Source organism: Lepisma saccharinum, chromosome 8 (genome assembly GCF_977018435.1).
Source record: "Lepisma saccharinum chromosome 8, izLepSacc3.1, whole genome shotgun sequence".
In the NCBI taxonomy this organism is placed as follows: Eukaryota; Metazoa; Arthropoda; class Insecta; order Zygentoma; family Lepismatidae; genus Lepisma; species Lepisma saccharinum.
The window spans coordinates 59547512-59574107 of NC_139236.1; the positions used below are offsets into that span (position 1 = coordinate 59547512).

Genomic DNA, 26596 nt, shown 5'->3' on the forward strand with positions numbered 1-26596 from the left:
TTTCTCTCATTGATGAAATTTCAGTAACGTTGTCTTCAGAAACTCACGGTGTTGCTAAAATTGTGTCCGACAAGCTCAGTCAGGTATTACTGAAAAATCCCGGTTACAAAACACTGTGTCAAATTTATAAAAATATTTCTGGTGAAGATACAGACATTGAAGAGGAATTCACCGAAGAAGAACTGTGGTGTTTTTCACATGCGCCTGTGATGTCATGCTACGTGGAAAGAACATTTTCACTGTACAAATCATTCTTCACTGGCAGACACAGGAGCTTCACACAATAAAATCTCAGGATGACCTTCCTGACATACTGTAACAGCTTTGAATAAGATAAGAGATCTAATAAACAAATGTTTCTTAGAGATTTTCCTGTATTTGTTTATGCTTATTTTGGTGCTTATTTTTTTCCATTTTTTGTGCTTATTAACTTGATTATTTTACTGTTTGATTGTGCTTATAAATCCGGGCCTAGTAATGAGCTTCTCACGTCCCAAGGACGTCTCATGCGTATCCAGTATTTTCCTTACAACTTCTGGATATGCAAGTCATCCACACACTATGCAATTTGTGACCCACTGTATTTAACACTGACAACATGATTTTCTCAAGGCAAACAACCGCTTTTCCACAATTTTCTCAATTGCAAGCAAAAATTGAAATATACCGGGTGTCCCAGAAGTATTTTCCTGATTACAAACTTTATTCATATTCGCTATATGCAATGTAGAAATGTGAAAGTGGTGCCAATATGTTGGAAAACTAACCAAGTTTATTTGTTGCTGGTTTCAGTAATGTGGCTGTAGCGTAGCAGTGTCAGTGACAAGGAATCCGGACATCTTGACATCGGGTGGCATCTTTCCATGCAATGTTTCTTGGACTTGACAGGATTTGGGAATGAAGATAAATTCCATTTTTTAAATACCAACTTATTGATGGCAGATATTCTAGACGAAAGAATTCTGTACATTTGAAAGTTCCTCTGCACTGTTCTTGGTGACCGGGTCTCGTGATACCAGAGGACATGCTGAGCTTTTTCCTGATTTGTGATCATTTCCGATTTTCTGGGCACTGACACTGCTACACTACAGCCACGTTACTCAAACCTGCAACAAAAAAACTTGGTTAGTTTACCAATATTTTGGCACCACTTTCACATCTCTCCATTGCATATAGCGGATATGAATAAAGTTTGTAATCTGGGACACCCGGTATTATCCGACGATTCGGATACAATGTGTGGAACATCAGCAATAGCTTGAATTAACTTATTTTGTGCAATGTGAGTACTTAACTTGCCTAACACACCGTCAGTAAAAATAACACTATTGTTACTTCTATCATTATTATTCAGCCTAGCTTCTTCGTCTGAATCAGAGAATTGTATTAAATTATGACGAGGGCGTCTATTTACCCAAGAATTCCTGACCGGAACTCTAAAACTATTGTTGTACCTCTACATTTATTTGGTCGAGTACCTAATAGGATTATTCTCATCATTACCTTCAGATCGCTGGTCTCTGTCACGAGTTGAAGAAAAAGGCTCACGATATTGCGTGAGGTCCGAATCTCCCACCTGATCTAAGGTTAATAAAGACTTCACACCATTTTCTTTATATTGCTTTTGTTGGCATGATATCACGGATCGCTTTTACGAGACGAGACAAAACTAGACGGGACGAGACAGAACCCATCCAGACGGGACACGAGACGGGACAAACGAATATTTTCGAGACGAGACACGAGACGAGACAGCATTATCACGAGACGGGATGAGACAGACCAAAGTCTCGTCTCGTCTCGTGGGTAACACTACGCTGGTATACAAGGTCAAATGAACCTGCCTCGAAAAACACACGATCAACCATGCTTTTTGTTTATATTGCAAATCTGTAATTTGAAACATACGTTAATACTAAATATTAATGTTATCTCTCCCCCATTCTGTTCCATAACAAAGTAGTCGTTATTTTTTTTTCTTTCACGATCAACAGAGTGAATACTGGCCTTTTCACTGTAACGAGCGGAGCAATCTGGCAGCTGGTTAGTGTTGCTCACGGGACGGGGCATGTCCCGTCTCGTCTCGTCTCGTGTCTCGTTTTCGGGACGGGACGAGACGCAATGCCTCTCTCGTCTCGTTTTCGAGACGAGACACGAGACGGCTTTTGAAATGTCTCGTCCCGTCTTGAATGTCTCAAAAAATAATAGCAAAATATTTAATCAGTTGCAAATACTTGTTTGCTTGGAATATAGTATTTCAATTAGAAACGTTGATAAGCGTGTATTAAGTCAAAAGACGACTATTCTAGAGAGAGTAATGAATGAATACCTAAATTTAGTTTCTATACTTTTTCGAAACATAGCGTTACTCCCCATTTTTTTCAATTTATTCCAGGTTAATAATTTTATGTTACGATAGTTCTCCAGATACTTATACAATTCTTAATAACATCAAGTAAAAGGGCAGGTAGAGAAGGTGGAAGGAGGTGCCAAAACATCGTGGAGTGCCAGGGTCCGAGATTTATCTTCTAAAAATAGTCTCAGCTCTATAGGTTGGAAAGATAAACGGACCGACGGATAGGGTTTATTATTATAATTATTATTTAATTTTTACATCAAAGGATGTACAGAAGTGAATGTTATTAGGAAGTAGGAAAACATTCTAGGAAACATGGCAGTACAAATTGATAAGTTGTTGGGAGAGTTATTAGGGAGTCCAAGATATTAGCAAGACTAAGAGAAGAAGATAATTATGGACAAATAATCTTGCATTATCCCACTCCGAGCAGCTGGGAGCTAAAGAGAAGGAGAAAATACGGGAAATATGGAAATAACTAATTTGGTGATTTTAGTGTTTACAGGGAACCATGACAAGATTTTACCACATGATTATTTGCACGGGTTGGGAAATTATTAGAATCTTATGGAAATTTCGGAAATGTCCTCGTTGAGAAAATTCATGTTGTTTCCCTCAGGCATTCCACAGGTGGTTGGATTCGATTTTTTTTACGTCCGTTTGAAGATTATTTCTAATGCTTATATATATTTTTATTTTTTTTTATTTAAGGAGAATACTATTCCTTGGATTGTAATAACGAAATACTGAGGCTGATATAGAATAGATTTCAAATAAACAAAGGGCACTAAGTTCTGTATAATCGTCGTAGGATAAATCTTTGTTCTATGAGGGGACTCCCCGATGGTATAGTGGTAGTAGCGTTGTCGCCTTGTAATCAAGGGGTTCCGGGTTCGATACCCGGTAAAGGCACATAGTGATTTGGATCCCACTTTAAACTGTGGGTCCAGCCCCGATTAGCCTTTCTGTAAATCAGATGAACGAATGTTGTAGCTGTTCTTTTTATTCTGTGATTTTAGCATTCAAGTTTTTGAGCAATATGTAATATCATCTACTGTCTACATTTTCACTCGTTACTAAACAAATTTTACAAAGTAGTTTTATCAAACTTCAGAGAGAAGCTGGCAGCAATGTCATGGGGCGGGAAATCAGCCCATCCCCTGTCTGGTTATAGCCACGGTGTATCCGGAGATTATTTTTCGCCTCTCCCCACTGACAGAGGTTTCGCTTTGAACAATGGATACCGTTGCGTCAGGGGGCAAATATCGGGGCGAGGTTGACCTGCAGTAGCGGGTAAGTGCCATAAATCCAGACCTAGGATTGAAGGTTGATGCAAGGGAGGGGTACAAAAAATTCTGTAATTTGCTTTGCTTGCCGAAAGGAAGTTTTGCGAGGAAAAGCTGAAAAGGAAAACGGCAGGCTTTGAATGAAAGAGGTGCAGTGAACACAAGTCCTTTGTATTATTCGCCGACACACAAGCTTCCATTTCGAAGCTGAGGCTATCAGCAGCGAAGTTATTAGAGGGATGGAAGCAGTGACGACGCCCGAGGGGGCAGGGGGGCGTCCCCCCGTCCACCCAACTGAAGTTAATTAAATATCGAATAATAAGATTTGATTTGCTATATTTTACTTCGCCTTCTGTGTCACTTTTGGCTAATTTGCGAAGTTGGGGATGAGTAATGATATTATGATGATGAATTTGATGAATGGACATTTACAAACATCCATGCCCAGGCCGGGATTCAAACCCGGGACGCCCTGCGTCGTAGCGCGATGTGCAAACCACTCCGCCACAGGGGCCGGCTCGAATAATAAGAGAGTTCATTTATAAGAGTATGACAATTTTCACCTTTTCAAAGTGGTGTATTCTGCATGATATCACTTTCCTGCTTATAATACCAACTTGACTAACAAATTTTAATTTGTTTTAGTATATATAGTTATATGTGTGACTTTCGTTCAAGATTCGAGCACCGACCTGGGTATAGTTGATTTCTCATTCATTTGTGTCCTGTAATCGTCGAGATTAACCTAAGTTTTAACCAGTTTTAAGAACTGAGAAAAAGTGTTGAACGTGGATGGTTTTAAAACATCACGAATATTTTGCGGACCACAAGACATCATCTGTAGTACGGGCAAATTTTTCTAATCGTGGTCGTTAGTGACAACGCTAATTAGTAAAAGACATTCAAAGTTGATTCAAGATTTGGTTGGTTCTTGATTTGGTGTTTTAAGTCCACTTTATCCACAGTAAGGCTAATCGGGACTGGACCTACAGTTTAAAGTGCCTTCACTGGGTATCGAACCCGTGAGCAAAGGTGATCGAAGAAAAACAGACACTACATGTCAGTTGTTGTGGATTCATCACGGTTTCTTACTATTCAGGGACTTGAATTTTGAGATGATGAGTCTGAGGCAAACCTTAACAAAGCGAATTTCTTCGATACTCTAGAAGTTAATTTCAAAATGAGGTGATATTATTTGTAAATGTATTGAACTTGAACCTTAAAATGCAAATTACACTTAAAATTCGATTCAAAACATATTGCGGGCAGGTAAAAGAACGCTTATTAGGATTTTCCACTCTTCAAACATTAGATGCAGGTTCGTTCTTTCTCGTACATATCAAAATCGAAGAAGTTCTTCCCACGAACTCCATAGGTGCCTGTAATTGTGTAGCACAGACATACGTTGGAGTGGTAGAGTAAGAGTAAGAAATGCCATGGTCAGAATATTTCGTGAATTATGAGATAACTGCAACCTTTTTTAGATTTTTAATCCTGTGAAAGGTGAAATACAAATTTTGACCAAAACTCTTCAGCGTTACGAAGGTGGCACGGTAGTACTCCACATAATGGATTTCTTTGAAATCCTAGGAAAATATAAATTGCCATTTCACAAGGTTCACACTCTAGTTGGATTCTCTGTAACAATTCCAGTTTCCAAGGCAGCGTGTGAATGTGAAAGAACCTTCTCGTCCTTAAAGTCTTTGAAAAGGCTTGCTCGAAACAGGATGCTGGATGCAAACTGCCTCATTTGGCTGTCCTTGCCATTGAAAAGAAATGTCAAGTCCTGGACGTACCGAAGGTGGGCAATGTGCTTGCTCTAGCTAAACATAAAATATATTTGTTTAGCATAATTGAGGGTTACGTATTCCTGCCGAATTTACTAGAAAACAAGGATTCTATTGGGATCATATGGCTTTGAATGACAGTATCAATGAAGATTTATGTACACTACTACTATAGTAATGAGCATAAAATATTAATCAGGAAATTTATTTTGCGTCAACTGGATTTAACATCCTTTTTTGTTATTCCAGCAAATATTCAATTAATCACTCACTTAAATGAACGATGGATAGACAGTTGTATGGAAGCGAGAAAAAAACACAAGGTAGATTTCATAAGATACCTAACAATCAGTAACCAACAAACTGCATTTTTAATATTAATGTCCTCATGATAAACGAACCTTATTTATTCTCACCACGCAATGGGTAAAATATTTGGAGCTTTATCCCACTTCCCGGAAAAAAATATTTCTGTTTCTGCTACTTTTGACTTTTGTTGGCATGATATCCCGGATCGCTTTTACGAGACGAGACGAGACAAAACGAGACGGGACAAACGAATATTTTCGAGACGAGACAGTATTATCACGAGACGGGACGAGACAGACCAAAGCCTCGTCTCGTCTCGTAGGCAACTCTACAGCTGGTATACAAGGTCAAATGAACCTGCCTCGAAAAACACACGATCAACCATGCTCTTTTATCACTACCTTCGATTCCTTTGAGGAAAACTTCCGGGAGGAATCGAGGCTGATGTGACCACGCAGTGGAGCGTACATAGAGAGTCCTATGCGTCTAGAGAATGTTCATTGAAAATAAAGATGTTAAAATTACTACCAGAATGCTTCAAGGAAAACTGATAAATATATATATTAACATGACTTTTATTCCCCTTCTTGTGAACACAATGCAAAATATAATAATGATAACAGAAATTATTTGAAACCCTTTTTCCAGTTCCATTAAACACGCAGACTAACTCTACTGTTTTACAAATTAGATCTAACGAACTCTACCTTTACATGAATGGTGTTAGTGTACGTGCAGTGTATCTGATGGACGTTCTACCCAGAACTCGAGTGTCCGAGCCTTCCTGGTTGCTCTTGAACACTCGAGCTCGTATATTGTGCAGCACCAATCAGATCTGACGCCATAACGACATCTTATTTTTAAACCTAGAGTTCGCTAGTGAACACAAGTATTTTCCGCCCACTTAACAAAAACATGGAGTGGTCATACTATATAATCATAATACAATGTTAAATTAAATTTATATATTTACATTTAATATATATATATATATATATATATATATATTACACACAGTAATAGCGCAAACTGACACAGTTGAAAGTACACGATAATAGAAGAAAAAAAGTCTCAGTAAACATGGGTCTGCAAACGAGCAGTTTTCGAGACAATTGCGAATGTGTGGTTTCAAGCCGCCACTGATTTCATTGTTTGTAAACGTCATCCTAGTTGGTAAAATGGTGTGCGAATGTTAGGTTAGAAGCCGTCATTGATTGCATTTTGTAAACACCGAGTGCTTTACTCCTTGCGCGTTCCGAGGTTTGCTCTTTGTTTACAAAACAGAACATTTCCGAGAGGTGGCGTTGTAATCAAACAGGATGGATACAATCAGTACAGAGAATTGTACATGCTTGTTACAATTCTGAAATGAACTGGGGGTGTTCGAAAGAATTCGAAACTCAATGCGGAATCGCGTACAGCATTGCATCCAGATGCAAGGACAACATTTTGAACACCTTCATTAACAGGTACGAGTGTACAGTAATTGTAACATGTAACGTACTGTTTGTTACTGTAAGTAGAATATTCAAAAAAAGCAATGAGATTTCCAGTGACTTACTGAATTATTTTATTAGCATTTTAGCAACTAGGACGACGTTTACAATCAATGAAGTCAGTAACTGCTTGTAACCACACATTCGCAATTATCTCGAAAACGGCTCGTTTCCGGCCCCACGTTTACTGAGACGACTTTGCTTCTGTTATCGTGTACTTTCAACTGTGTCAGTTTGCGCTATTACTTATGACACACCCTGTATATCGTATTATTATTATTATTATTATTATCTGAGAGTAATAAGCAGAACATGTTGAAGGTTGAAATGCGAGAATTATGTGGGACTATTAAAAGTTTCGAAATTATTGTTTCATTTCAATTCTTATGTAGTACTCTTGGTGCGACGTTCATTATATTTAATTACAAAACTGGGTATGCTCAATATGAAACTGTTACTTTAACTATAAAAGTGGCAATATTTAATCATATCCAATAACATAATTCTGCCCGAGTTTCAAACCCCTAGGGTCAGCTCTGATTACGGATGATCACATATAGTAGGGGAGAAGCCAGTAGTGGCGGACACTTAAGCACTAATGGTTATTTATAGAAAGTAAGGCATGTACCTTAATTAGCCCCGTTGACCTTGCTCAGAACACATATAATGTATATATGCATCAGGTTATATTACACACTTGAACTTGAAGTAGTAGTTCGTATAGAGAGGGAATATAGATACGTGTTGCAAAATAAAGGTAAAAAGGTAAAGTGTTCCCCTGTGCATAGCACCACGCCATGAAGGCGTATAGGGGGTGTGGGGGTAACGCCCCACACTTTCTTGATCCGGTCGAGAGTGGGGGTGATGTGATCAGCATCACGCCCCTAACCGCCTTTACCCCCCAGGGTTTCCCCCAGGTACCCATGTTATTCGACGCTGGGTGGGCGCCGGGGCCGCTTCCACCGTTAGAAAAGTTCCCGGATTTGAACCGGCCGGGGATCGAACCCGGGACCTTGAGCATGGTAGTCAGACGCGTTACCGACTGAGCCACCGCGGCCACTCGTGTTGCCAAATACAATAACAATTCTTGAAAATGAAAATTTATTAGTGTCATGCATGAAACAGTGCGCATGAATATACACTCCTCACAAAAAGTTCGGAATATTGTTATATTAGACAATAGGTGATAGACACAGCATTGAAATGCAACAACACATAGTATCTGTCTGGTGGACGTTCTCGACCTTTCGCCGACATATGCCACCGTGCATATCACCTATTGCCTAACATAATAATATTCCAAACATGTTATCCCTAACTATAACACTATTCCAAACTTTTTGTGAGGAGTGTATTTGCGTGAGGAACACGTAACTTTTATATTATTAATGTTTTATTCAATTTATTTATTTATTTATAAAAAGAGTGTGAATTTATGCATGCACTTCTTGTGTACATACACCTAGATCAAGCAAATGGGTTGCACCACGTCCCCAGAAGCAAGTGTTTAATTGTGCTTACTACCGCACTAAATGCACGGCCATGAAATTAGGCGGGTAGCAGAAGTTCGCGCTGTTGCCACGCCGGAGTACAACCCCGTGTGGTCGGAGTTTTAAGAGAATGAAAGAATCGTTTTAGAGTTCGTTTTTCTAATCAATGTGATACAAACTAATAGTATTTGTTCGAGAAATCAGGGATGCCACAAAAGTGCCCTGGAGAGAGGTCGGCCTGACGCTCGAACTAGGCAACGCAGCTCGGTTGACGTTGCCCCACGGTGACCGGGAACCAGCGACTTTGGTCCCGCTCTCGCTTTGCTCACCAGCGCAATTCCACCCAGTTGCCTATTTTCATGGCCGTGCATTTAGTTAGTACACCCGTTTTTTCTCCATAAGACACCGAGTGGAATAGACACTAACGATCGCTCTGTTTGTCACATGATTGATTGATTGATTTGATTTATTTTATTTTGATTTTTGTGCCACTTTTGGCTATGTTTCGAAGATCGGGATGAGAGACGATATGATCAAATTGATGATTGGACACTAACAAACATCCATGCCCAGGTCGGGATTCGAACCCGGGACCCCTGACGTCATAGCGCGATGTTCTAACCACTCCGTCACGGGGGCCGGCTGTCTGTCACATGACTGTAGGTTACTTTCAAATGACTATCCTTAGCATTCATCAGCGAATGTAGGATACTATGTACGGTTACAGATTCTATAGAATAATGTGTACAATCATGGAGAATACTTAAACCAGTAGTCTTATAGGGATGAATTTCTTTCCACGGCTGAACATGTGCCGCGTTCAAGAGTCACAATAACCAAATGATGGCACTGAACAAAATCAGTTATTGACCCGGTTGGATGGTAAGAGGGAGGCGAATTTCCTACTTCATGATGAAAATTTAATGGGGTCCTTAAATTCCAGTCTTCAATATACTGTTTATGGATTGTATATAAGCTATTTCAGTTTGAGAATAACATTTTTATTAAAGATTTCTTGTTTCACGAAGTTCTTACAATTAATTAAATTTGAAGAGTGCACGGAAAGAACGCGTTAAGTCCATTTTTACCGAAAGTGAGTCATTGATGCAGTTCTATAGTTCCTTAGACACTCTTGCAGATGCATAAATTCAATTTATAAAAATGAGTCAAGTGACAGAGCTATTGCCGTAGGAAAATATAGTATGCAATGAGAGAAGGGGCAAAATCCGTTCACAACAGGAAAGAACGGGCAAAGTCCTGTACACGTATGCATGTACAGGACTTGTGTTATCGTTTACGGAAGGAAAGCATAGAAAACGAGGTCCGCCGATGCAAACCTGATACATTTTACGTGCGAAAGAGACAGACCAGACAGAGAAGCAGAAAGTACAGAAACGCGGAAGCAATATCCATGGATTTTCAACGAAATCAACGAATCCTAACATCAGCAACAATATTGTTTACTACAAACGGCAACTTTCTCTATTTTTATTTAATATACATAGACTGTCTGATAATGCTGCAGTATTTTATGCGTACCCAGAGATAATCGGTAAAAAAGGGTCTAACGAAGTAGCTTCTTTTCTTCATCACTATGTGACCGCACTACCTGATCCTGAAGTGAAGCACTTAGAGAATTTTTTTGTGATTCGTGTGGGGTCAGAATAAGAATTACACGCTCTTCATATATGAAGGGCTCGGTGCAATAAGGAGTTAACCATCACTTCTGTCAAAATTGAGATACACCGTGCAGTACGTGCGGCATGAACGTCTGCTGCATTCACCAAGAAGTGGTGCTGGTGCTGTGTCACATTCGCGTCCAATCACATGGTACCCTTCTTCGAACTGAAAGTTCTGTGCAACAAGGTATCAAGCCACAGGAAAATGTCGGATAACGAGAAAGGTCTGCAGAGCACCTCCTCATATATTTGTGATTCTGATGAGGAAAATGGCGCCCTGTGCGGTGACAACAGCTTTGATGACACAGACTATGTGTGTGGAGTGTCGAGCAGCAAAAGCACCGACTCGGAGGTAAGAAAGAAGTTTTTACTTTTGGTATTTTTTGAAAATGTTGGTTAACACCTTATTGTCTCAGACTTGGGCACGGTGAAAACGGTTGGTAAGTGTGCGTCGTGATGTGCATGTTAATGCCCAAATCAGCTCACTATGCATTCCTCAGGCCCCTTGCAAGTTCGTACAGTAAAATCATGAACTTATTCTGATGACAAGTGCTGCTAACATAATGAATGTAGGTTAGCACCATATTGCTGAAATGATTAATCACGAAGAAATCGACATGACACACGCACATGGTTCCATAATAATAAGAAATTCTGACAACGTACCATCAAGGACATTGCGATAAATCGTATAGAATAGGAAAGGTGGCCTCCCGGATGGTGCAGTGGTAGCGTCGTCGCCTTGTAATCAAGGGGTCCCAGGTGCAATTCCCGGTGGAGGTACATAGTTGTTCGGATTCCACTTTAAACTGTAGGTCCAGTCCCGATTAGCCTTACTGTGCATAAAGTACACTTAAAACAACAAATCAATCAGTTAATCAACAGGAAAGGTATTGTAGAAATAATGTAAAGATAAATAATCAGAATTGTTTTGTCATTTGCAAAAATGATGTGTTTCGGAAATTTCTGTTCGTCGAGTGGATGGACTGTTATTGCTTTGTGGTAGTTTACATTTTCAAATAAATTTGTTACTCTGATCCATTTCAGAATGACCTTCACATCACAAGGACGACAGTGCGATCTCCTGTGAAAAATCCTCCAACCAGAAAGGGACGATGCGACCAGGATAACTGGGAGAGAGTGAAACGTAAGAGAAGAGGAAATAAAGGGGAACAGTATACTTCCGGGCACATAAAGGATGTTGTTCCAGCCAGGAAGATAGAGCCACGTACTCGTCCAAAGAAATGCTGGAATAAAATTAAGGGGGATGCAGAGTTCATTTTTCACACATTTTGGGACTTGGCTGGTTGTGCAACACAGAACACATGCAAAATATTAGAATTCAGAATACGAAACGTTCCTACACAAAGGGACAATCTTCCAGGAGGTCATTCACATTTTCCTATAATATACAATATACAACAGATGAATGGGCAGATGTGATCAGCAGTGCAAACAGAAAGATGACATTTCATGTAACACGCATGCAGCAAACAGACTTCAAGGATCTCACACCACTTGTGGCATCAATTACCAAGAAAACCACCACAGATGGTAAGGAGCCCCTCAAGTTTAAAGAGGCTGCGGTGTTCATGATGGAATCCGTTACTCGCCATATTCTGCCTGAGAGTTATTCATACCAGAAAGAAGCGCCAGTATGGGGTAGGTGTACTCTAAAGAAAAGAGGCCGTCCACTGCCAGAGGTACCCCTAAGTGATTTGCCATGCAAGTACAAGGAACAGATTCCCATAGATGTCCGGAAATATTCAGACATAATGTCCCTGTTGGAATGAATCCCTCCAATATACCATATTTTTTATCTCAGCCTTGTTCCGACAGAAGTAGCTGCCGAGGAGAGTGGAAATTCTGGATGGACTTGATGATTGATACATTAGGAGGGCCTGGATCTGTTGAATTCAGAATAGTTTGTGCAACCTGCTTTCATATGCCACTATTTGGTGTCAGTGCTGAGAATATTTCGGTTGACACTGCATATGAATTAAACTTGTATGTCATTTTTTGTCCCTACAAAATTAACTTTGATTTTTCATTCTTATGTATATTTTTTTGTTCACAATATAATGGTCATGCATTCCTGTTTGTTGTTATTCCACAGAACTGACACCGAAGATTGTGATGCAATAAGGATCTAACCAACAATGGGAAACAATGAACTGAAGGAAACCTAATTTAATCATCTTTGCAATAATTGTACCACATTTGAATGTGTCCATGTAATATGGAAACTTCAGCCATGCTTTTGAAATTAACTATACGACAATACAAACAAAATTCAGATTTATGGATTTTTTCAAACTTTCAAATGCTAATATCTCGAAAACAACTTTTTGAGGGTTAGCTCCTTCTTGCACCGAGTCCTTCATATATTCACTATCTTGTTCACCAATTGAAGCGTTTTGATTCTGTTCATGTGACATTCCCTGTTAGGTAATGACAAAAATATGGGTCTTATCAGAAGAAAGTTGAGAGCCGAAGTTCCCAGGGATTGGATGAACATTATAGAAGATGCCACAGCAAAACCTACTCCTTTTGATGTGGTGGAGGTTGATGCGACTTTGATACGAGATTGGACAAATTTCTTGCAATCAATGTACAAACCAAAATGTCCATTTCCATCTCGTGTTATCAAGGAGATGAAGGTGGAACGCCATCATCCACGATACATCAGTCATCGAGAAACTTACAACGGGGAATGGACATCATCAGTAGTAACTACTCCTGTTAAGCACCAGGAAGAGGAATCAAAGCTCGCTGAAGGAGAGTTTCTGTTTCCATCATCCTGTTATGAGTGACTGCTACCTATCTGCAAGAAAAAAGTATCATGATCTGCAAGAACTAAAAGTGTTCTGTGACTCAGAGGCCCAGGAATACTACACAAATATCCTTTTCATCAATAAATGTTGCAGTTCTCGTACATTCCATTGTATCTTTACATGAAAAATTAATGTTTGCAAGTTTTGTAACACTCTTTATGTTCAACTTGTATATTGTACATTTCATGACATACCAATAAAACAATAAAAATAACAATAAAAAGAAATAACAATCAAATAATTTAAGCTTTTCTGACCAATAAGTAGTAAAATGCCTGCTACGTTCAGGTATTAGCTCACTATTTCTGGATTTGCAACGACATTCACAACAGTTATATAGAGAAAATTAGAGGACAAACAGACAGACAGATAGATGTATGGAAGATTAAATTCTATAATATTTTTAATTTTCCGTGTAATGTTTGTATACAAAAAAGCATTCCATGTGGTGTACAACTTTCAACTTTTTAGATACATAAATGTAGAAGTTATAGAGTTTTGAAGTTAAAAAATGCTCTCCTGAAAAATTGATAAAACTTTAACATATATCTATATTCATTGTTCACAGACAAAAGCAAAATGGCAAACGATGGAAAATGGAAAAACACGATAGTGATGGTAGTCGTCAGTTTGATGGCGTTTCCCATATCTTACGTGTTCAACAACACCGTTGGATCTCTACATAAGGGCATCATTGTTGTTCTGGCAACAACGATTCTTGGCACAATTATTGGAATCTACAAGCTCCTAACAAATAAAGTAAAAGATTGGACTTATTACGGTATGTATTTAATACTATACTTACTTTCTTTTCTATGGTTAACAAAATTAAATTTGTTTCAGAGTTTTGGTCACATGTAATACACATAAAGAACTACATTCATTTCGTCTCATTCGAAATAGCAGTAAAACAGCGTTACCAACATCTGGGAATAAAAATTATGGTAAAATCCACCTAAATTTAGTGCAGTGAATTTACAATTTAATTTCGAATGTCTGCCTTTCCAATGTGTTTGCCTACGCTTCACAGTAATTGTTTCCCATTCTAGTAATAGGTGTACAAAAATTATTATGTTAATGGTAAGTTAGTTTTTCACATATTCTGCGAGAAGAAAACTGCAGAACCATGCATTATCTTGGGAATATTTATATTTCATTAGTAGCATAACGCATTTAATTTTACAGTACATTAACACTTTTGAAGATTTTTTTTTATATATAAACTAATTTTGATCACTTCTGAACACATTTTAAAGGTTCATGTATACGTACTGAAATGTATTCTACAGGAACACACCTGTGTTCAAATTACAACTTCAGCAAGTATGTAAACACATTTGGACATACAGATCAAAATTAATTTTGGGAAAATGTTCCCAAAGAGTTCTTTTTACAATGTTTTTTTTTTGTTCTTTTCTTTAAAGAAAAGTTTGTTTTTTAGGTTTCGCCTTGTTCTCGTTTACGGCCATGATTGATCTTATCATCATTCTGGAGATGCCGGGAAAGATCTCTGGGTTCATGTCGTGGTATCTGGCCAGTGGCGAACCGTACCTCACATCCACCTGGGGGTATATGAGCTGCTTCTGGGATCCTCTTTGCTTCTACCCAATATACATCACGTTGTGTTTCCATAGCAGTAACGGGTAATGGATAGCATAATTAACATTTCTGAATTATTAACATAATCTTAAAATTTGCATTAAGATAAAAAAGTATGGTTTGCAAAAATCTATAGGCCTACTGTGTGTGTGAAAATAAACTTCACAACTGGGATGATGTATTCGCCGTCATTGTGTGGCTCAGGATATTGTGTAAATGTATATGAGATAAGTAGTAGAGTATGGTAGCACAAATTATTATTGTTGCATTGCTCTGTTCAAGTACACACTTCTGGAACTGGTCCTAGAGGAGGTAAGAGCGGCTTTGCAGCAGCTTGGAGACATATATGCTATACTGCAGGAGGCCTTAGAAAGAGCGTTTCGCGGGCTAACAGCAGACGTCGCTCGCACACTATTGCCGATACTCTTGTGTCGTCTGCTCCTCAGCCGAACAAACAGGCCGAGGTAGCAAGAGGCAGAGGCCACTCACCCTCACCCTTCCAAAAGGGTGCAGCGAGTTAGCTGTGGCAACCGGGCTCGCTCAATCGCGGACCTGATTGGTTCTCGCGGACACACCCGCATATTGTCGGCAGCTGCAAGCTAGCGATCTTTCTAAGGCCTCACGGAGTACAAAAGCACCAAGTCTGCCCTGCCTAACATACTCAAGTATGCATAGTAGAAATAAATAAATCTTAACCTGTTTAACCTCTTCACATGTTCATTTCTGCAATTAAAGTGGAGTTAGCGTTTCAGCCGGTGTGGAACCGCCTTTATGGCAGTGACCCATTGTTGCCGCGTTAACTTAGGAAGGAACTTCTGGTCAAACAACCAATTAGGCCTACTGCTTGGGCAAGAAGCGGCTCCTTCCCGAAGCAACCAGCATGGAAATATGAGTTATTTCCAAATAATCGTTCTGCGCTGTGAATGGAACAGCGACTCCACTATGGTTAGATGCATACATGAGTAGGTTAGGCAGGTCAAGTTAGGTGCTATAGCTGTTGCTAGCCGCTCATAGAAAAGGTGGGAAATCTATGTTGTCCAGCAACGTTTGATTTCCAAAATAGCCATTTTTAAACATTTTAACATTGGGGTAGTACTCATTTTGACAAACCAAATTTCCAAGCTCTTCAATGTACTTGGAAATAAATTTCCAGATCATTCTGAAATATTCTAATTAACACTGTTTGATGCATGTACTTATGGTGGAATTATAACGCTCTACTTACAGTTGATAGCCTAGAAACATCATATATGTACAATACTTGTAAGCATTTCTTTTTGTACATTAACTCATATTGCATCAAATCAGAATCCGGAAATACATTTTTTTAAAAAAAATCGTATTTACGGCATATACAGTAGGGATTTTCAACGAAGAAATAACCTTCGTTGAATTTTGGAAATTATAGTGTTCAAAATATGCATTTTCACTCTCTTATAACACGGAAAAAAAATATTGGCTCCATTACTTCACTGCTACAGGCAAACTCTTGCTGGGTACATGCTAACAGTTTCATGTAAGTCACATGTGTTGTCAGTGATTGAACTAATGATGTTTGAAAGCACGAAATTTCATAAACAAGTTCATGTTAGAAAATCTATAAGATGCGACTTTATATTGTTATTGGGGGATAAAGTATGTGTTTCGCAATATGCCCACCTGTCTTCCTTCCTTTACAGGTTAAATTACAGAACAATTGCTTTGTACTGGGGAGGCGGGATATTGCAGAACATGATGACCGTTCTTCTTGGAGCATGCCTCAGTAAACATGGCCTCCAGTGGTGCACTCTGTTGAACGCTCCGTACATTATTTTCCCATTTGTCGTTGTGTGGAGGTGCCTTACCCAAGAGGACAAAGACAAGAGCAAGAAGGTGAAGAAAGCAAGGAGTGTTCTCATGTTCGTGTCAGATTGCATTTTGGCCATCCTTCTGTTTTTGGCAGCATTTGTCTTGCTTATTCGAGGATTGGTAAGTACTCACAGACTTAAAGAGTGTGCACAATGCTCGTAAGGAATAACTGCATTAAACTGACACAGGAAAGATAATAGTAAAAGATAAACTTAAATGGTTCAACCTCCAAAATTTCTGGGGGAGTGCATTAATGCAAGTTTAGAAACCAAAATCGGCTACTCATTTTCAAATACATATTCCAAGCTTTACAAATATACAACAGGGAGACAATCGAGTCAGAATTTCAAACGTTTGGAATGGACTACATTGGTGTAATGTCACTGAGCAAGATAGAGTCCAAACAAACTTGTCATGTGGTCTTGCCCTATGCTATGCGATAGCATTGGGAAATACTGGGTGTCCCACTTAAAAGTTGTACGCCTAACATTCATTCTGGCGTTCACAAATAAATGGGTGGAATCAGATTAATGTAGTTGCCTACACTGAAATATCGCATTACTTGAAGTCACACGTAATTGCTGAATATTGTTGACAGTTTAAAAGTGATTGTTTGCGGAGATTGTTGTGCAAAAGTTTGCGGAGAAATGGTGCAGTTCGCAATTGAACACCGGATAGATATTGTTGAATTTTACATAAAGACAGGGTCCATTAAAGAGACTAAAGAAATGTTTGTGGCGAAATACGTCGGTATGAAGCCTCCCACAACCAATGCAATTCAAAAGATGTATAACAAATGGAGGACTACAGGATCCGTTAGTAATGTTTTGAAGAAGAAGCGTCCCACAGTGAAGACCCCGGTGGTAATGGACAGAATTCGCAGTAACATATTGAGAAGCCCCAAGAAATCGATACGAAGATTATCTCAACAAGTTGGTGTATCCCGCACAACATGCCATCGTGTACTAAAAGAGCTCCGTTTCCGACCATTTCGTGTGACCGTACTGCATGAATTGAAAGAACCAGACAAAGCTAAACGAGTTACTTATTGCAACTGGATGTTATCTTCGATTGCTGTTGGTTACTTGGATCCTATGCTCTTCTTCATGACAGATGAAGCTTGGTTTCATCTTTCTGGTTACATCAACTCACAGAATTGTAGATTTTAGTCACAGGATAACCCACACGTCGTGCATGAGGAACCTCTTCACCCAGAGAAGATAGGCGTTTGGTGTGCAGTGTCGGGAACATGCATTATCGGACCAATTTTCTTTGAAGAGACTATCAACAACGAAAGATATCTGTAGATATTTGAGTCGTTCTATGCACAGTTAATAGAAAATGAAAAAAAGACGCGGCGTCTTTCAACAAGATGGTGCCCCTGCCCACACCTCCAACCAGAGTATGACCCGTATAAGTGAAGTGTTTCCCGAAAACAGGCTTGTCAGCAAAAACCTTTGGCCTCCGCGATCGCCGGACTTAACATCTTGTGATTTATATTTATGGGGAGCTCTGAAAGGAAAAGTGTATGCTAATAACCCTCATACGTTAGACCAACTGAAAGAGAACATCACAAACGAGATAAATAACATCTCCCCTGAAGAATTACGACGTGTTTCTCAGAACATTGTACTGCGAGCGCAGCGATGCCTGGATGCTGGTGGATGGCACTTTCAGCATTTGTTATAAACCAGACAGTTTTACACAGTAAGTGTACCTAACATAACATAAGATGTGAAAATGTAATTATATGATGACACATGTCTTGAAACTCTGCAGTATTTACATATGAAAAAACAATTCAACTAGTATGAAAAGCAATCAGTGAGTCGTACCACTTTTAAGTGGGACACCCGATATATCGCAAGGGGCAAGTGTCAAAATTGTGACAGCAGTCATGAAACAGAATTGTGCTCGTACATCAATATAAAGATGAAATTTCGGAGAACAAGGTAAAGAATAACTGGAGTCAGAAATGAAATGAAGCTAATGCTCGTACCCTGTGTCTGATCCGATCCGAAACCGCGGCCAATAGGCGGCGCCGCTCCAGTCACGTGAGTCTGTTGAACTCCCACACACCATCGCGGCAGCGTCGCTGCAGTTGACCTTCGGGGCGGAATGTTTCGATATTCTTTAAAAATGCACCTGGGCAGATTTAACTTACATTCGGTGCTCTTGAGTGTAGTAATTACTTAAATTAAATTATTTGAATAAATCAGTAAAACGCATACTTGTATTGTGCATAGTAACTGTATATAATGCTGTTAAGTAAAGGACCAATTATGGGCGAAAATACCCCCTGAAAATATTTTTCTGTCTACCGTCATGCACTGTGCCACAATTAAGCTCTACTGTGCAATTTGCAACGAATGTGTTGGTCATTTTATTTTGCTACTACAATTTTTTAGAATCAATATCACATTAATTTAACGTGTCACTGATTTTTCTTCATAGCGATGTGAATTACCGAGAAGAGTTCAAAGGGAAAACTAGCAATATCGTACATTTTCCTATCTGATAAACTTCTTCCAATGAATATATTGTATATACACAAAAATACGGCATGGATCTATAAATATCAGATCCATGCTGTCCTTTGAATTTATTTATTTACACTTAAGTACGAAGTTGAACATAAATTCAACTTCATTTTCAATGGAGCAGATACCAGCCAATGAGACTGATTAAAATGGCGTTATGGATAAAGATGGCGCCCAACTTGGGCCAAACCCGCTTGTACACATTTGCAAGGCTTCACTTTAGTATTGAAAAAATAGGTATTCGGCCAATATTAAAAGCCGGATATATATGAAGAAAATATGTCGGGGAGATGAGAGTAGAAAGTCAACAATGGATAACTTTAGCTGTTGCGAGAGAAAAGACAATATTACAATATCATTACAGTATTTTAATATTTTCTTCTTTCTTGACATAGTTAAACCTCAATGTATGAAACACACACACACACACACACACAGTACTCTCATCCTGTTCTTATTTTTTATCTTCTGGTTTGAATAGGTCTGCTTGGGCAGTAAACAGGACATCCCCATGTGGTATGGTACTGAGGTGGAACGCATTCTTCTCCTGGAAGACCCAGCGCCATTTTATCGCATCCAAGGCCTGTTCGCTCTGTTCCTTCTGGCGCCTTCTTACTGCTTGCTGATGTTCGGTCTGGCGACCCCACTTGAAGCGTGGGTCAAGAATGTGGCAGCGCTAGCAGCAGGAGCCTCAACAATAGTAAGTTGGTTTTGTCTTCGTCAAGTGTGCAATCTGAAGGCCATTGCTGCCAAAACTGGTGTCAGCTTGCTGATTCGGCTAAGTACAGGGAGGTTATTTCAGTCGTTTACCGCCAGCGTGTCGCCGTTCGGCAGACTCTTCATGCAACAGGTCCCGGCAAATTGCGTTCAGGAAGTCCGTAACAGAAATCGCTTGTTTTGTAATGTTTCCACTTTTCACAATTACAGTTACAATTACAATTGAAATAAGCACGTACCTTGTCGCAAGGATGCTGGAAAAAGTGTCCTCCAAAATACAAATATTTCTGGCATCTTATTTCTGACATCTAATCTTGGATTAGACATCGCTACTTTATCCTCAGTTGACTGAAATGGAAAACAGCATCCCGGCGCATAAAGCAAACCGAAAGCGTAAAAGGATATTTAAAAGTAATAATAATGATGATCACTAACCTCCTGTGTTATAAGAGATGTTGAAAAAGACCTCCTTCAACAGCAATACAACACGTTTCTTAGGTTCAAGAGATCCTGTCTCTCGTAATTCCCTGACCACTTTTCTGCAAGAATTAGTTTTCACGTAATTATCGTGCATAAAAACTCTTTGTTCAAGACTATATTTGTTTAGCGGCATAAGTAATGAATGAATAACAATTAACACACTAAAGCACTGGCCATGAGTAGCACAGTACAATAACACAGTATAAACAACACGCGTACTGATAAACGCAAACAGAAGTGAACATGAACGTACACTGACTACGTCTGGTAGCCGACAGTGTTGCTAACCATTTTTCGGTAATGTCCCTACAACTGACCAAATGTCCCTACGCCAAGTAAAGCGACTAAAAAAAAACAACAACACCTCATGAGCATGCAAAACAGGAGAAAAAATATACACATTTACTTACTAAATCTTTCTGCTCGGTGCTTCCACAATTAATGAAGGAGCGAATTTACAACACAGGACCCCTCCCCGATTTTTGTAATATTTGGCATACTCACTAATTGAGGCTTCCTAATCACGAATTTGAAGTTAAAATTTGGGGGTCACGTGTAGAAATTGCAAAATAAGTTAAATTGAGTGGCTCGCGATCTGCACGATTGCTCATTATTTACCGGAAGATTTTGTGTTTTCAATATTTAAAAAACGAAATATGCATTCCTGATATTACTACGACCCCAAATTTTAAGTATGTTTGTGAGGCTACCCGTGCATGTTTTTTTCGAGCCCAAATTTTAACTATGTTTGCCTTGCCTAATCTAACTTAACCTAACCTTACTGAGAATGGTCAGTGGGGCTATTCCTGAATGCTTTTGCGGTAATTGTGATTACGAACCGGTAAAAAAAATCTTATTTTCGTAGCACTTTAACGGCAAACGTTCATCATCGAAGACGCCATTTTCGTATCCTGCAATTTTATGATCTATGTACTGTTGCCAAATTTACCTGTAATAAAATCAGTTCTTCTACATCGTGATTGTTGCTGTCACATGCAAGCACCTTCTTTGGGCAATATACTGAAATCCATAAGTTTATTAATTAGCCCACGGCCATCCTCCTGCACACTCCACCTTACAATCTAAACAACATTAACAACTTTTTTACTGTTCTCTTCCGCCATTCTTACAGAATCCATTCTCTCCAAGTATGAAATCAACAGTGTGGCAATGCTGTAGACAGCGTAACTAACTGCGAACGTCAATTGTTCATATCAACAAATATGGCTACCATACTTGTATACGGAGAATCATTGCGAGAATTGAAAAGCTTATTTTACAACTTCTACACGTTAATGAACAATTTTTTCACCTCACCCCAACATGTTAACTTGAGATAAATCATCACGACTAATTATTTCGTGAGTATAAGACGTAGCATAGAAATTACAGAAGGGTCCGGTATTGCAAATTCTTGCCTTAATGAATAATAGGGGTGTGCGGGACAGAATTTTTTGGGTCGGGACGGGATCGGGACGGCAATTTTTTTTTAAATCCCGACATTCGGGACTGAAAAATTTGCAATTTCCCGACCAAGTCGGAAAATTTTCGGGACTTGAAATGTTCGAAATCTCGAATTCTACAAGTCATTTTCACTTTAAGTGATTGTTTTTGCATTTCTAGAATAAAAACTTACAATTTACAATAAGTTCCAGAAACGTACAACGCAAAAAATGTTAAGAATTAACGACTTTTTAAAGTGACCATTCTGTATTTCCCGACTGCTCGGGATCCCGAAAACTTGGGAAGTCATTTCCCGAAGTCGGGATTGGGACGGGAATTTTTTTTCCCGATCCCGGTCCTGACTTTTCAGGATCCCGCACACCCCTAATGAATAACGTTGAGTCATTTACCGTTGATTATACCGTGCGTCCATTTCGATCTGCAGCCGAGAGATCGGGAGAAGCGTGGCGGGCGGCGCTGACGGAGATGCCGACATTTGCAGCCTGAAATGCCCGCTTATTTTTATGGACATATGCAGACATTTATATAAATATTGCAAAACGAGCACTAACCTGTGTTATAAGAGTATGGTTTTAATTTTAGTAGCTTAGTGACTGTATGTGCCGATGATTTTGACACGCCCACCTCTTGTGAAACACGGCGTAGAGGTTTGTTTGGAACGTTCTAACGCTGCACCAATATCATCGAGTTTTGCTTCGGTTAGAATCCGTCGTTTTTGCTTAGGTGTTTTAAAATTTAACGATACAGTTTCTCGTAATTTAAGGACAAGATGTCTAACCGTACCTCTGTGTGGAGTTGAAACGCATGGGAATTTCTGTACAAATTACCTACACACGTCTCGACACGAGTTTGTTTTCACGTACGTGTCATACATAAAAAAATCTTTGTTCTAACGTGAATCTTGCGGCTGGCATTCCAATCGTCTCACTGACACGTCACACATACACACTACAATAACACAAACAAGTAACTGCAAGTAACCAAGAATAACACTCTTGCGCACAGTACGAAATTAACACGCTCTTGGTTTACATTACTCGCCACTATATTTACAACTCTGTCTTCATCTAGTCGCGAAGGAACAAAAAACTCGAGCTCGGATATTTCGGATTGCAAGGAAGCTCACGAAAACCATTCACTTTTATCGGTTTCGTCTGCAGTGTAATCCTGATACAGTGTTGCACATTCGAAACCTCCAAACGATTCCCATGGCCACAAAACTCTTTCAAGGATATAAACTTAAACAGGACGTTACTGGTCAAAACTATGATTAAAATGCTTTATTATCTGTGGCTCTTAACATCGTTTCTATAGCGTATTTATTTGTGTATATAAGAGCAGAACTTGGATGAATTACAGAAGAACTTTTGCGTGTTATAACACAGGTTAGTGATCGTTTTGCAATATTTATATAAATGTCTGCATATGTCTATAAAAATAAGCGGGCATTACAGGGCGCAAATGTCGGCATCTCCGTCAGCGCCGCCGCCACGCTTCTCCCGATCTCTCGGCTGCAGATCGAAATGGACGCACGGTATTATTTGAATTCATACATGTTGCTGCTGTGAAGAGATAGATGTTGGTTGGTGATATATGCTGTATTTCCTGCAGTCTTTAACAATTCTGGTCCCATTTTATTTCTCTTTTGTTTTTGTATCACTTAACATTGAAAATATTCTTTCCTTTTTCGCGTTAGAATGCGGCAAAGCTAGCACGATTTTCGCGAGAGTGGAAATGTTTTAAAAAAGAACTTGCCTTGCAAGTTCTTGGTAACCGATAACATGTTCCAAAATTCTGATGGAGATTTATTAGTTAGTTCTTTTTTTTCTCTTCCTCTCTAAAGTATCCCAATAAACTAATCCATAAATTTTCATTTTCCAATATTGAAAAAAGTTCCTACGTTTTCCCTCATTTGGCAAAATCTGTCCCTACGCGGGCGAAATATAGTGAAAAGTCCCTATGCGTAGGGACATGTCCCTACGGTTGGCATCACTGCCGACACGTGCAGTATGAAGCGCCCTCTCGCGGCTGACAACTCCCCCGATAAGCTGCCGGCGCTGTCGCGACAACTGAGGATAAAGTAGCGATGTCTAATCTAAGATTAGATGTCAGAAATAAGGTGCCAGAAATATTTGTATTTGCGAGGACACCTTTTCCAGCATCCTTGCAACAAGTTACGTGCTTATTTCAATTGTAATTGTAACTGTAATTGTGAAAAGTGGAAACATTACAAAACAAGCGGTTTCTGTTACGGACTTCCTGTAATGCAATTTGCCGGGACCTGTTGCATGAAGGTGCCGCTAAGCGGCCGACACTCGGGCGGTAAACGACTGAAATAACCTCCCTGTATATCGTTACTATTTCTGATATATATTATAAAATGCATTATTGTACATGGTAAACTGGCACCTATGGCCAATGTAATAGTATGTGTATAGTGGCGATTATGCACCTTGTTTATACATACATACATATACATACATACATACACACACATATATATATATATATATATATATATATATATATATACATATATATATATATATATATATATATATATATATATATATATCCTGATGGATGATTTTAAGTTTTAATAATGTAATCCAACTTGTTACAAGTTTTAATATATTTAATTATGAAGTTCCAATTTTGAGATGTTTATTTCTGTTTATGTCATAAATATTAGGACATAACAATTTCTCCACTAGCTTCTGTACTCAAGGTGTATGCAAACAGAATCTTCAGTTATATGACAACAGACAGCGGAGGCTGTTAGCCTATTTTAATGAGCGTCGTTTGGCGCTCAGAGGGAGAAATGTTCCAGAAATAAGAAGAATGGTCTGCTTATTCTAGTCTTCTCCCTTTTATTTACATATTTACTTTCTCTTTCCGGTTCTCTTTACTTGGGTTCTTCCCCTCGGACTTAGTGGAGTTTTCTTCTTATTTTCAGTCCCTATCTTCTTTGTTATTTCTACTTTCTTCCCCGATTTGTCAGCTACGGTGGTACAGTCAGTAGGGCGTTTGAGGGACATGGAAAAAGATTGGTTTCTATTCACGGAGTTGCGATCTTAGGTGGGATCTTCGGTCAGTAGAGAATGTTTATCACATTGTTGTAATCCCGTCTTACCTGGGATCTGAGGTCACAGGGATGTTTCAATTATACATTTTAGGTAGAGCTTAATTGTATCTGTTAGCTGAACCTGCTCCGATTAAGAGGGAAGAGATATGGAAAGTTGAATTTAAAGGTTATTCACGCTTGTTCATACCTGGTAGGTGAGTGATGTTCTTGTCCAGATGCTTCTTGCAGACCGAATGGTGACTGATGCCAAGGTTCGATTCCGTGACCCTTGGCTCACAAATCCGAGCGATCCTGCGCGACTCGCTGCATGCTAGGCAGCCGTAACTTCGTGTTCCGTCGTCGTAGTTCTGTAGTTGTAATGTGTTGTAGAGTAAAGTGTAATCAGAGACTAATGATCCAAATGAGCTTCGAATGAGAGTCAAAATCCAATGAGAGTCAAATGAGAGCGAGCTCGAGGAGTGAGCTCCCTTTTATAATCTTAGGCTTCGCAACCTTTCGAACACGCTAGATCTTGTTTAGATCCACGCGTTTGCCTTTCAGTCATTGTTTTCACGGAAGTTACAAAGTTAGCGCATTCTTGGGATCGCCCGCTGGTCGGACAATTCCAGGAAATAAACAAGCGTAAATATTCTCTTGACGAGGTTTTCTCGTATTCGTAATCTTCATATATATACAATATATACAGAATCTCGGTTTTTTAGTTCCTACAAGTCCACTTTATGCACAGATAGGCTAAACGGAACTGGACCTACAGTTTCAAATGGGATACCCGAACCACTATGTGCTTCCACTGGGTATTGAAGTCGAGACCCCTAAATTGAAAGGTGAATCACATCACCCACCCGATGGTCAAGATTTGAAATGTGAGGGGTTCCACATCAACTGTGGCTCAACGGCAGGACCCAATACTAAAGGGAATGCTTTACCTTCCTCCGTTCTATGCATCATACTCTTATTTACTCTTCCCCTCCCCGTTTTCTCATTCGGTGTGTGTTTGATTCCTTCATTTCTCATTTTCCCTATTTTTCTCATTCTATTTCTCCTACTCTCAACCACCTCTACGTCCATTGTTTAATAGAGAGTAATGACGTAAATTAACCAATAGATAAACTAAACAATCATACATGTTTGAAACATTGTGTGTATGTATTCTAAAAATACATTAAGTGAAGTTACAGGTTAGCACTAAAAATTTTTAGCACTAATATTTATTTTATTGTGTGTTCTTTAATCCAGCATTTATTCAATACATTTATTTAAACATTTTTTCGAAAAACGTAAGACCTTGTCTTACACAAAATTATGCATGACATGAGAGATATCAATCTAACTACAGAAACTGAGTCTTGAATATTTATCATCTCTTTGTCTTCCAGGCAGAAGTGTACATAATTGGAGGTTCTATTCTTTGGCTGACGCAGCCACAGTACAGAATTCCGAATGATGCAACCAACGCCTTAGTGTTTTGGGTGTGCAATCACTTAGTGTGGATCGCTCCCCACCTTGTTTTTGCAAGGACTTTCTGCTCAACAACCAGAACTCTCGAACAACGCAGCAACGCTCAGAAGAAGAAGAAACATTAGCTTGATTCTGTGTATGTCTGTCTCTTATTAAGGAAAAAAATAC

The 26596-nt window shown here is 39.2% G+C and overlaps 1 protein-coding gene across 1 annotated transcript in view; it reads left to right on the plus strand.

Annotated features, from left to right (window-relative positions):
- Window positions 1-26590, plus strand: part of LOC145991491 (transmembrane 6 superfamily member 1-like) — a 36786-nt gene extending 10196 nt beyond the window's left edge. The window contains exons 2-6 of the mRNA XM_083127507.1: window positions 13806-14018; window positions 14679-14880; window positions 16516-16804; window positions 19706-19924; window positions 26347-26590. Of these exons, the coding sequence (XP_082983633.1) occupies window positions 13817-14018; window positions 14679-14880; window positions 16516-16804; window positions 19706-19924; window positions 26347-26553 (1119 nt within the window). The 5' untranslated portion in view covers window positions 13806-13816 and the 3' untranslated portion in view covers window positions 26554-26590. The remainder of the gene's footprint in view (window positions 1-13805; window positions 14019-14678; window positions 14881-16515; window positions 16805-19705; window positions 19925-26346) is intronic.
- Window positions 26591-26596: the final 6 nt, after the last annotated feature.